The 12,919-nt window shown below is 37.2% G+C and overlaps 3 protein-coding genes across 3 annotated transcripts; 1 reads left to right on the top strand and 2 right to left on the bottom strand.

The window, feature by feature from the left end:
- The first annotated feature begins 1,623 nt into the window (after nt 1–1,623).
- On the top strand, nt 1,624–4,278 carry LOC144442801 (sialidase-1-like). Its single transcript, XM_078132174.1, has 3 exons — nt 1,624–2,294; nt 3,276–3,370; nt 3,874–4,278. Exons 1-3 carry the CDS (start codon nt 1,673–1,675, stop codon nt 4,276–4,278), a joined length of 1,122 nt encoding a protein of 373 aa, XP_077988300.1. The 5' UTR covers nt 1,624–1,672.
- A 1,257-nt stretch (nt 4,279–5,535) lies between these two features.
- LOC144442681 (sialidase-1-like) lies at nt 5,536–7,208 on the bottom strand. Its single transcript, XM_078132057.1, has 3 exons — nt 6,554–7,208; nt 6,036–6,130; nt 5,536–5,937 (listed from the first exon to the last, which is right to left on the bottom strand). Exons 1-3 carry the CDS (start codon nt 7,206–7,208, stop codon nt 5,536–5,538), a joined length of 1,152 nt encoding a protein of 383 aa, XP_077988183.1.
- A 3,334-nt stretch (nt 7,209–10,542) lies between these two features.
- On the bottom strand, nt 10,543–12,434 carry LOC144442460 (sialidase-1-like). Its single transcript, XM_078131820.1, has 3 exons — nt 11,802–12,434; nt 11,387–11,481; nt 10,543–10,961 (listed from the first exon to the last, which is right to left on the bottom strand). Exons 1-3 carry the CDS (start codon nt 12,427–12,429, stop codon nt 10,560–10,562), a joined length of 1,125 nt encoding a protein of 374 aa, XP_077987946.1. The 5' UTR covers nt 12,430–12,434; the 3' UTR covers nt 10,543–10,559.
- Nucleotides 12,435–12,919: the final 485 nt, after the last annotated feature.

Genomic DNA, 12,919 nt, shown 5'->3' with positions numbered 1-12,919 from the left:
AATCAAAAAGATTATTAGGAAGGAGAGGTCGAAATAAAATTGCTTATTTCCTGAAAATAATAAAAATATATAATCAGTTCTTTGTTTCTGAAAAAAATGATTTGCTTTGTTATAATTATGTAATACATACCAATACCAGTTGAGGGTGTTTGTGTATGTGTATGTGCATGTGTGTGTGCACCATTTGGTTATTTGGTTAAAAACTTAAATAGGCTAGTTCTTTTGCACTATTCTATGGCAGTTACTCGCCAGTGTTGCTTCTAAGCTGAGTTGTGCATATATTACATGTATTCTTGAACTGCTGTTACACTGTATGGTTATGTAATATCACAATGTTGATGACATGAAAATGTATTCAAAACATAGATTAGCTTATGTATATTTATTGCGCTATAAAGATTATGTTTGGTTGATCATTTATTGCTAATAAATTTTCAATTTTGGAATGTTAGAGGTGTGTGTGTATAATTTAATTGTGACAACACTGTCGTTCTGGATGTCATTGACTGGGGTGGGGGGTACTCCCGCCTATTGGGTATATGTATATGTGCCGCCCTTTGGGTGTTTTTTTCGCCCTTTGCTCTAAAACAGGTACTGTATTTTTAAAGGAGTCTAAATGGGGTCCACTTTACACACTTTTCGATTTTGTTTGATCTAAAATGGGGTCCTGGAAGGAACCACATGATAATAAATTCTCGACTCGTCCGTTTTCCCAAGCTATTAAATTCGCTGGTTGACATTTTCATAACGGTGATTAAGTATTTTGGTCTAAAATGGGATCTTCTAAAAAAATTGAATGGTCTAAAATGGGGTATCAGTTTTTGGTCACAATGAATCTAAAATGGGGTCTGGGATTAGCAGCTTTGGCCATCATACCCCTACCAGACCTGGCCAGTAGTACCCCACCCCGAGGGGTCATTGGACGGGTGACATGACGAGTTTTGAGATAGAACATTTAATTTGTTACACGTGAAACTGGACTATGGGAGAACGAGCCACCGACGACAGTCACTATAACATGACAATTAATTTATTTTATGAACCTTGAAACGCCCGTACGTACAGCACTTCATGCAGATTCGGCGCCTACCTGTAAACAAGCTAGCAATGCATATTCGTACACAACAGAGAAATGAACGTCAAAATTACCAATGAGATTGAAGGTAATATTTCTGCGAAACAGAGAAGAATAATTTCATGCAATATACACTCACCTTTCACTTCAAATTCAGTGCATTTGTTTCAGCCAGTTATCTTCGTCGCTGGCTCACATCGCATCGTCGCAGTCAGCTGACACCAGGTCAGAAGGCGATTCAACTATTTTCACAGATGTGGCATAATTTTCCGTAGAGATAAACGAATGCTGCATGAAATGTATATTTGATAATTACAAATTCCTTGTGGAATTTAGAGAAATTCGAGAGCTCCAGAGAAAAAGTTTCAAAACCTGGTTGAAATGTTTTATTTAAATGTTTTGCCATATGATAGACACTGCCATCATCCCTTCCACAAATAGTGTCGTCCAATGACCCTCTAGTCAGCTGTTTATTTTCAAGGTCTTGTCAGGACAAGGGCCAGGTATCGACGACTTCATTCTAAATGTGTATCAGATGTAAAAACGCCCCCAAAATCATGAAAAAGTCGCGTGACCAGCTACAGAATTATTGACAAAATGGGTCTATTCACACTAGCGTACTCTTCCAATTATATATTTTTGTTCTTTGCTGCATTGCCATTAGTTTGGTCTGGCAACACTTTGAGTCCGATTGTCGTTGAAGAACAGTATTTGTTCAGGCCTGGATCACCGGGAGAAGTCGACACTTATCGTATACCTGTAATCATCAATTGCCCTGATGGAACAACGTTAGCTTTTGCCGAGGGCAGAAAGTACAATTCCGGTGACTATGGATCAAAATTCTTAGCTCAGCGCCGATCTAACGATGGCGGAAGTACTTGGACCACGACAAAGTTTGTACTGGATGATGACCCAACGGTGGATGGTATGGGCCTCGGAGTGGCTGTGATAGATCATTTTAATAATACGGTGATTTTACTGTACTTACATTCACGTACAAAGCCTGTGTTATACATGATTAAGAGCATAGACTGGGGCGTTTCGTGGAGCAAACCAGTCGATTTGGCTGATAACAATCCGAGTTTGAAAGGGTATGGGTGGTTGGCTGGACCTGGTTATGGAATACAGAAGAGATATGGTAATCATGTTGGCAGACTTATAGCCTGTGGACATACTATTTCATTTGAAGCAAGAAATGCTAATTGTCTTTACAGTGACGGTAAGGATTTTTCACCTCCTCCACCACCACCACCACCACCACCACCACCACTCCCACCACCTCCACCATCACCACAACCACAACCAAAATCAACAACAACAACAACAACAACAACATCATCATCATCACAACCACCATCACCATCATTACCATCACCACCACAATCATCCTCATCATCATCATCATCCTCATCATCATCATCATCATCATCATCATCATCATCATCATCATCATCATCATCATCATCATCATCATCATCATCATCATCATCATCACCATCATCATCATCATCATCATCATCATCACCACCACCAGATTCACCATATATATATATACTTCTCTCAGTTGTGTTCAGTCCCCTTGATGGCTGAACTCTCTTATTGTTTTCCATTCACAATGTACAATGTCGGGGGTAAGGCTAGACTAGTTAGCTGTAAGATATTTCTTGACTCCCAATTTACCTCTCTCTTCTGTTTTTTTTGTTACTATTATTTTGTAATCATTTACACGCTTGGGTAAATAAACCATTTATTATTATCATTATTATTATCATCATCATCACAGCCCAGTTATGTACAGGGCAGTAGACATTTGTCAATACCATGACCACACACAGGGGACCAAGGAACCGTGTGACAAACAAAACAAATAAATAAATAAATAAACTATCAAATAAATGACAAATGAACAAGCAAACGAACGACAAGTATAGGGACAAATAACATAATTAAATAAACCAGCAAATAAACAGATACTCGTGGGGGTATCATACTAGATATGTTGTTTGTACCCATCACTATAAACTGTTTTTTTAAATAGTTTATTTATTTATTTATTTTGTTTTGTTTTGTTTGTTTGTCACACGGTTCCTGGGTCTCCTGTGGACCACGTTGTAGAGCAACAGACACACTGTAAGGGGTCGATACACGGAACTGTAATGGAAGACGAGGTTTAACAATATATGTTTCATTTTCTGTCAAGATTACGGTGACACTTGGAACATTGGTGGCGGTATAATATCAATACCATATAACAAGACAAAAAATACAGGAGATTTAGTTCCGGGTGAATCTCAGGTGAGGTCTACCTTGTAATACATTTTTACTCAATACAGCAACATATGAACTACTTTAAACCAAAAGGTAACATCACAGACATTCATCGGTTGATGTTAATTTATTAGACTGCAACAACTGTCAACGAAGCTTATACAATATTAATTGACTGTTCTGGTAGCCATGCACGAGTCTGGTCTTCTTTAACAAGTTACTTGGTAAATTTTATCTTGTCACAGATTTTCCCCCAGGCTGGTAGAGTTTTCTTTCTTCAGTGTGTGTGTGTGTGTGTGTGTGTGTGTGTGTGTGTGTGTGTGTGGTATGACTTGGAAGTAAACGTGATAATCAAAGCTTGCTCGTGATCATTTACACGTGCAAATGAAAGGATGAAAATTTCCAACCAATCAAATGTGAAAAGATTATATCCAGAGTAAGTGTACTTAGGTATCCGTGTTTGAATTACTCTGAGTTCCAGGTGTTTGGATTCAAGAAATGTGTTATATATCATAATTCTTTCTTTTCAGATTGTTGAAATGAACGACGGATCTCTTGTAATGATGTCTAGAAACACACATTTCTTTCATTGCAAATGTCGGATCTTTTCTAAAAGTTACGATGCTGCTCAAACATTCCCCACAAACGAATTCCAGCTTGTTGAGGCATTGCCTGATCCTAGTGTCTGTGGCAGTCTCCTACGCCACAACGATGTCATGTACTTCTCAGGACTCAACAGTACAACTACTAGGACGAATGCAACTCTATGGTGGAGTTTTGATGACGGAGTTACGTGGCCGGGTGTACTCCCTATCTATCTGGATAAGAGTGGTTACACTTCTTTAACTGCATTGAATGATAATCATCTCGGATTGCTGTATGAAAAGGGTAACGATGGACACATCTCATTTGTCAAAATTAGACTGCATCCATGACGTCAACAAAATAACAAAACAAATAAGATAGATGGAAACAAAACTAGAAGGGTTGTCACTGGCCGAGTGGTGAAATCACTTGCCTCTTACCACTGTGGTCGGGGTTCGAACCCATTCTGGGTAGATTACTAAGTAAATTGACCACGCTATATCAAAGTAAGAAGAATGTCGTTCAGTTTTTAACGAACAACGCAGATTTTCCCCTGAACACTGAACCCTCCTCCTGTAATTTAGAAATGCCTGTTGAATGGTATATAAATAAACAAGTAAATAAATGCCTTATATTACATACATACAGACAGACAGACAGACAGACAGACAGACAGACAGACATACATACATACATACATACATACATACATACATAGAGAGACATACATACATACATACATACATACATACATACATACATACATACATACATACATACATACATACATAGAGAGACATACATTCATACATACATACATACATACATACATACATACATACATACATACACACATACATACATACATAGAGAGACATACATTCATACATACATACATACATACATACATACATACATACATACATACATACATACATACATACATACATACATTCATACATGGTCAAGTCGTCTTCGTGTATGTGATCAGTCTAAGAGAGGACGCCTCTCGTTTCAAACACTGTCTATTAAATTATTTAATTATTCATTTCTATTTTAAAGTATTAACATGACCACCAATATAAAGAAACAATATTTGTATATTCTATGCAATTAAATATCGTGCGTTATACATTATAAATATTTTCAATTTAAAATTTGCCTCTTTATTTTTCGATTTCATATCTTCAACCAGGTATGCAGTGAACGAGAGAGCAATACGATGTAAATTAATGATCCCTGTTTGTTCATTGCATTTGAAAACAGTGCTGACGACATCATGTGTACTTATATGCAATTCTTTGTTTTCTGCGACGTTTTCTTTATTCTCTGATACAATTTCAAATATAGGCTGACGTCGTGAAAAAATAAAACGAATCGTTGAGAAATGTAAATCCAAAAAGTTGTGCTAATTTACAGAAAATGACAGTTGAATGATAACATGAAGATTTCTTCTTATCATATGCCTTGGTCGTGAAGATCGGACCAATAGGAAACGTCCACTCAGACAAATCTAATCGTAGAATTGACAGCACGGTGAATAGTATAGTGAGGTAGGGACTTGTCATGAATAAAGTGAAGTTTCACTTATTGTGGTAATTTTTTGGTTATCTAACTTTGATTTTGACGAACGACACAGATTCATATCCCTGTTTCTCATATAAAAGGCCAATGTGTGAGTTGTCAATGGCTGTAAGGCATGAATACGCACTTGACGAATGACTGATACTCAATGTTCCGCCCCACCTTTTCCCGAAATCCGTGCTCCATTTCACTGCCATGTCGCGTCGCTTGGTTGGGTGAGATGGGTTAGAGAAGAACATTGTGTATCCATACAACAGTGTACTGCCTTCACAGGATGGGTCTGGGAGACTTTCATCTGCCACAACTTGATCCCATGGAAAAGTCTCTGCTCCATCATAACTTCTGCTTATTATCCGACAGTTGCAGGAAAAGTGATAGTCATTCCTAGAATTGACGAAGAGAGATCCGTCTGGTAGTTCCACGAGCTGCAGGAGAAAGTCGAGTATCTCGTTAAAGAATAGTCATTTTCGTAAATGGATCATGGGCATTGGAGAGAGATTAACTTAAGGATAACGACACTCACCTGTGGTTCACTAATTTCAAAGTCATTGGTGACGTGGGGTTCATTATAGGGAATGGAAACTATCCCTCCAGCTACTCGCCAACTATCGCCATGATCTGAAGTAACAAAAAGTATATGAAGGCATATGTTTTCACGAATGATCATATATTTGAAGTAAATTATACTGTGCTATGAAATAAACATAACCATGTTATACGGTTTCTTTCTTACGGTAGGATAAGGCGAAAAAACCATCGTAATATCATTAAAATTAACCTCGCATTTCACACCCTCGCTCCTATTGTGCATCATGCAATGCAATAATGATTATAATTATATCCTCTGACCACCAGAGTAATCGTAGTAACTAAGTTTACCATGTGAGAAAAGCGGTATTTAGTCTCACGCAGTCCCTCTATCACAGTGAGTTTACAGAATGTCCTGTTCATATGCCATACTATACAAAGACCATGGAATGATCAAAAACAACCTCATTACGTAATTTGAATCTTGTTTTCATTCAAAGTTCTTTCACTCACCATCGCTAACAATGCATCTCATGGCCACTTGTAAATGATTGTAACTTTGTGTACGTCCACAGACAATTAAACGTCCTTTGAATGGTGAATATTGTTTCTGTACACCAATGCCGGGTCCAGGAATGAAGGAAAAGTTAGAAAAATGAACATTATGGTTCGCTAAACTTATCGGAGTTGTCCAATTACATCCCCAATCATAACTTTTTATCATAAACACAGAAGGTAGTCTGCTTCCACAGTTCCATAGTGTACAGTGTCCTAGTAGCACGATCAAAGTTCCATTATGTCTATCGACTATGACACTCCCAAGGTTAAACCGACCAGATACTTGTTTTGAGTCTTCGATTATCAAAACCGGTTCTCCCCACGTTTCTCCTTTATCGCGAGATCTCCGCAGAAAGATAGATTTCATTCCGAGATCAATGTCCCTCTTCGTATTTCTACCCTCAACGAAGGCTAGGAGATCTCCAGTAGGTGTGTTGGTCAGCAGCGGAATGCGGTAGTAAGTCGTTTTTTTATGTGATTCTTTTGATAGCCATAACGACTGTTCCTCTACAATTTTCAATGTGACAGCACCGACATGGTTATTTGGCAAATCGAAAATACACATTTCAAAGAAAATAAGAAGACAAACTCTCAGATAACAGGAAGCCATTCTGAACCAAGTGTCCTTTGTTAAACTTTCATTCATTTTCAGTCCCTATGGCCCCCTAACTTGCCACTCAATATACAGTTAATGTATGTCGATGGAGACAGTGTTGTTAGGGAGCCTTCAGTAACTACAGGGGGGGGTGTAGGGGGAGGGATAACCTTTTACAAATCATTTCATTTTTTTAGAAAATGGGATGGGGGGGGGGGTCACATTTACTTTTACTCATTCTATTGCAATTTTTGGGAGAATTTGGCATCCAACTGCTGCCACATCAGTTAGGACTAAGGTTAGGGATCGCAAGTTGCAGTCCATGGATCACGGTTTACAGTTCATGGCCATGTTGGGCCATACGTTTCAGTTCATTGGCTATATGTTACAGTTCATGGGTCATATGTCACAGTTCATGGGTCACAAGTGACAATTCAAGGGTAACAGGTTACAGTCCACACGTCACGATTTACAATTCATGGATCAAAAGTTACAATTTATAGGTTACAGTTCCTGGGTCATAAGTTATGGTTGAGAGGTCATGAGTTAGTTCATAGATCAGGAGTTACAGTTCATGGGTCATAGGTTATGGTTCATGGGTCATAGGTTATGGTTGAGGGTCAAAAGTTATGGTTCATGGGTAATGGGTTAAAGTTCAGTTGGGACAAATTAAGTTAAATCAATGAGAGCTTGTTGAATGGTTTTTGACTTATTATTTACTTGTTTATTACAGAATTCAAAAAATATCTAAAATACAAAAGCTATTGGAAATATCTGGAGACTATACCCTGTTATGTTAAAATGTAGAAAAGTAGCTAACACAAGAGCAGCCCAGTTCCTGGATAAAATGTTCCTCCATGAGAGGTATAGAAACGAAAAAACAGTACAACTGACAACACAATAATGATGTTATTGCTATAATAAAATTGGTAATGGTTGTAGTGCATGTCACAATATTGTGGCTGTTTACTCTCTGTGCCTGTAATAGCATTTTACATCAAGTTATGGGGTCAAAAGAAAACAACAAGGTCACCTGTGTCCTTGGGTTGGGTTGACCAACAAATCAAATGACCTTTATTTTAATGACTAGCCTAGGCAGCATCATTCTCTTTCAGGTAATGTGCTGTTTTGATGTTTCTATGAACCTGATGAAGACTCCTTTGACCAAAAACTTGATCAAATTTGTGTACTAGTTTATTGCAAAAGGCGAACACACAGAGAAGTACAAACTGTACATCCTTTACAGTTGGTTGTAAATGTTAATTACTTATTTGTACATATGTAGATAGTTACTGGTATTTGTGCACTCATAATGTTTAGAAAAATAGCAACCATCAGTATGCCGTCTGTTAAGCCAATTTGATGCACCACTGACACACAGCAATTTCTTGTAACTTATCAAAATTTGGTGTTCCCCTGTCACTTACTATGTGGTAGCTCACAATCAGTCTGCTCTTTAAGCCATTTTGACATACACTGACACACACAATTTGGTGTTCTCCTAGCTCTTACTGTGTGGTGACCCCGGAGTGGTGACTCATAAGTCATAGAAAAACAAGTTGTTATCATTTTGACTTGCAATAACAAAATTTAGGTATCATTGCAGTGCAAACTGACAACCGCACACTCTTGGTAGTATTTCATGTATTCCAAAGTCAAAAGAATACTATACATTTGTGTGTCACTCACTAAAAATCAAATTTTGTCACTGAAATTTGTGCTCTTGGAATATCATGACTGAAATATGTGTAATTCAGTTTTAGAAATGACTGCTTAAAGTAAGTACAGATCAGTTGCTGTCAACACCTTGTAGACAGTGTAAATAGCCTCAATCTGATTAAAATATGATGTGTTGAAAGCAGCTAGATGTCTTTATTTACCTCTATATAGGTATAGATAAATAACGACATCTAGCCACTTTCAATACATAAGATTTTAATCATTGAAATAGCCTCTGCTGTAGTAATGAAAATACAAGGAGTGAATGTTTTTGGGAAGAGAGAAAGTCAATATACATTCCTGATGCCTAAGTAAAGTAAAAAATAGTTTAAACGTACACATTGCACAAGTATAATATAAATATATACATGTATGTAGCACACTTTTGAAATTTGTGAATATTACTTAAACAATCTTTTGCTACCATGTCAGAGTGTAATGCTAAGTTGGTACTTAGCTTACATCTGATGTACTATTAAAGGTGATTCAAAATGCTCACATTCACTATTGCTATTTTGCTAGACGACATGTTCTTGAAACGTATTCTGGGTTTAAATCTTTTAAAAAGTGTCTGCAAACACTTTAAAATGACCTTTTCCAGTCAGTTCCCGTTTACTTCAAGAGTTTTCAAGTATTTCTGGTCCCACCTAGACCACAGCATTTTGTGACGTCATAGAGAGACTTCGTGCACAAGCTATTATTCAGGTATTGCACTAGACTTTGAAACCAGTTATGGGACCCATCACTGCTGAAAATATGGGGTCCCTTTAAAAAAAATGGGGTCCTATTTTACTATCATTTATTATCACTCATATCCAAACAAAAGCTGGTTGTATGTATGGGGCATAACATTTGCTGTAGATTTATAATATCTGTTATATTCTGATCACTGAAGCATATTTCACCATCATTTCTTGAACTCAGTTTTTTTTCGAATACAGGTACATGGTAATACATAAACAATTTGATGACATACTTTATTATATGTATACTAATATGTTGTAATATTATGCTATCAAGTGTGCAAGCAATGCAAGAATATGATTTCAGTGCCATTGATGGTTAGACTGTAAGGTACGTCATAATGTAGTGCCCTCAAATATCGGTCAACCCTTCTCACATCTGTATCAAACTGTGCTCTAGCAACCAGATATAGCATTAGCAACCAGATCTGGTTTTATCCAATCACATATAGGTACACAATAAAAGGTGCTAAAATGACCACGACATCAAACTTTTAAGTTATTTTATTCTAATTTCACTGGCGACACTGCCAGACATTGTGTCACCGATATTACTAACATTACTACGTTGGTGAGGGCAGAGTGACATGATGTATCTTACAGTCGAAATGCATCAACAATAACATACTAGTATAGTTAAATAATGGTTTTATGTCAGTATTTTCACTCGCAAGTAAAATGACTTACTCTGCTTGCATCCCTTAAGTGATCCTTTAAAGTTAATGAAAATCAGCATTACAATAACTATACCTGTAGTATGGTAATCGAGTACAAAATGACTGAATTTCTGACTAATTCTGCATGAGCAAATTATTTTGAGTAAAGTGAAACATTTATCTAAAAATTTAAAGTATGTTGCCAAAAAATAGCACCTGAAATGGCTCAAACCTCTTTGTAATCTGAATCAATGGATTCTGATTTTGACAAAGGTCATTTCTTTATATCCTCCTTTTTCATACAACAGTCCTATATGATCATCATCAACTGACGACAGACAGGAGTATTCACTATCCCCTGGATCAACAACGAGGGCGCCTGCCCATGTTTTACCAAAATCCTCACTCCATCTGACAGTCATGTTGACTCTCTTACTTGCGTTGGCTGGGTTGGCAAAAAACATTAGGTTATTATGTATGAGAACACTGCCAGCACAGGCAGAGTCTATCAGCGTTTCATCTAAACTGATGTGTTCGAAAGGAAAGGTGTCTCCACCGTCATAGCTACGAGCAATGATACGACATCTGCAATGGAAGTGGTACTGGTTGCGAGAGTTTAACAGAAGTGAACCATCAGGCATTTCAACAATCTGAAACACAAGTTTAATAAAATGTAGTTAACAAAATATAATGAAACCTAACCATGATGGTCAACAGTCTAAAACCAGATTGTTGACATCTGACAAGTTATGCGCATGTAATATATGTGTTGATTTTTCCTTATATAAAGTTTTTTTCTGTCTCTGTTAGGCCAGTAACTACAAGCCATAGAATTTGTACATTTCATACATGTAGTTTTGAGTCAAATATTCTATGCCATGCCATACTATTACTGTTTAGGCTTTTTCACCTGGAATATTTACACTGCATTATTGAGACCAAAAATCAGTAAAAATATACAACAAAGTTGATGAGAATAGGGTATTCATTTTTTATTTATAAAGTAACTTTAGCATAATTTCTCTCTCTCTCTCTCTCTCTATGATTATTATTTACTTATTTTATTTACTCTTACCGTTGATTCATCCATTTCAAAGTCTCCTGATTTATGTGACTGTGCATATGGGATTGTTGGCACTGTGCCACCAATTTTCCAAGTATCACCATGATCTACACAAAAAACAATTATGTAAGTAATGTTAGTGAAACAATGGAAAACATAATGTGTGAACTTTGACCTCCAACATGGCTTTGTATGCTCATAGATGATATACAACTGAAGTAAAGCACTCTCTGTATTACTCAAACTCATTTATAGCATTCATATCAAGTGTAAAAGTATATTCTTTCAATAGCCTTCATTATACATGTTATAAGTCTAGTATGTGGTCTTTCCAGTCATTTTGTAAATAGAAGTGTAATAAAAGAACATTGACTAACTTAGTAGGAGTAATTTCTTTTTGTTGTTTATATGATAAATGTTAACTTACCATCACTAACTAAACAATGCATAGCCCTTAGAGGCCCAATGCGATGACCACATGAGATCAACCGTCCTTTGTGGGGTGCCAGTTTCTTCTGAATGCCATATCCGGGTCCTGGGCAATACTGGAAATTGAAGAACTCGGGGTTGGCTATGGATAAATTGATTGGTTTTTCCCACGAATAACCCCAATCGTAACTTCGCATCATAAACACAGTTGGCAAACTGTCCGAGCAAACATTGTGAGGGCAGTGACAGTACAGAAAGACTAAACTATTAGCAACACTGTCCACTGTGATGGTCCCAAAATTGAAATAATCCGTCTTTGGTCCGAGATCTGCGATCACAAACATTGTGGGGTCCCAGGTTGAACCCTTGTCCCGTGATCGACGCATGGTTGCTACTTTCTGGGCTTGGTCAGAAAGGCTGTACTTCCGTGCTCCTGCAAAAGCCAGGACATCTCCAGTGGGGGTGCTAGTCATCATGGGCGTTCGGTAAGCGGAGATTTCGGCTTCTCTCCCAGACTGCCACAGTAATTGTCTTTCTACAACCTCGGGTGATAACGACAAACTCATTGCAAGAATAGTTGAAAGAAAACATATCGTTAGCTGACCAGCGTTTTTATACAACGCCATCTTGTTCGTTGGCGATACAAGTCAGGTGACTTTAAGGTTGAGACCCCCTAAGCTTGTGAAAGAACTTGTTATTGTTGTTATGCCACTTGTTGCTTCACATCGAGGTTATGACCTTGCTCCAATGATATCAGTTTGAGAACTTTAGTTTGCTTTTCTACGCGAATAAATGGTGTAAAAAACACAATCCAAATAGCTGTTTGTAACTCAAGAAATGGAAAAAACACTGAAAATACATTTGTTAAAAAAGTGGTGTTTATTGTATATACAATTACAAGAATTAAGATGTGATGTGTAAAACACTCGGATCTCACCAGCAATTTGACATAATCAACATCCAACAAAGGAACAAATGTACATTCTTCATGTTAATCAAATATCGAAGTTAACTGAAATATAAAATGTACGTTCGTCAGTCAGTCTTAACTTTTTAAATACTTATGTGTTTTACATGTTTGCTGTACAGTACACATTGTTTCGCTCCGACACTATA

Source organism: Glandiceps talaboti, chromosome 11, assembly GCF_964340395.1.
Source record: "Glandiceps talaboti chromosome 11, keGlaTala1.1, whole genome shotgun sequence".
NCBI lineage: Eukaryota > Metazoa > Hemichordata > Enteropneusta > Spengelidae > Glandiceps > Glandiceps talaboti.
Note: the sequence above shows the minus strand (reverse complement) of the source record. Positions and strands in the feature narration are given on the sequence as shown.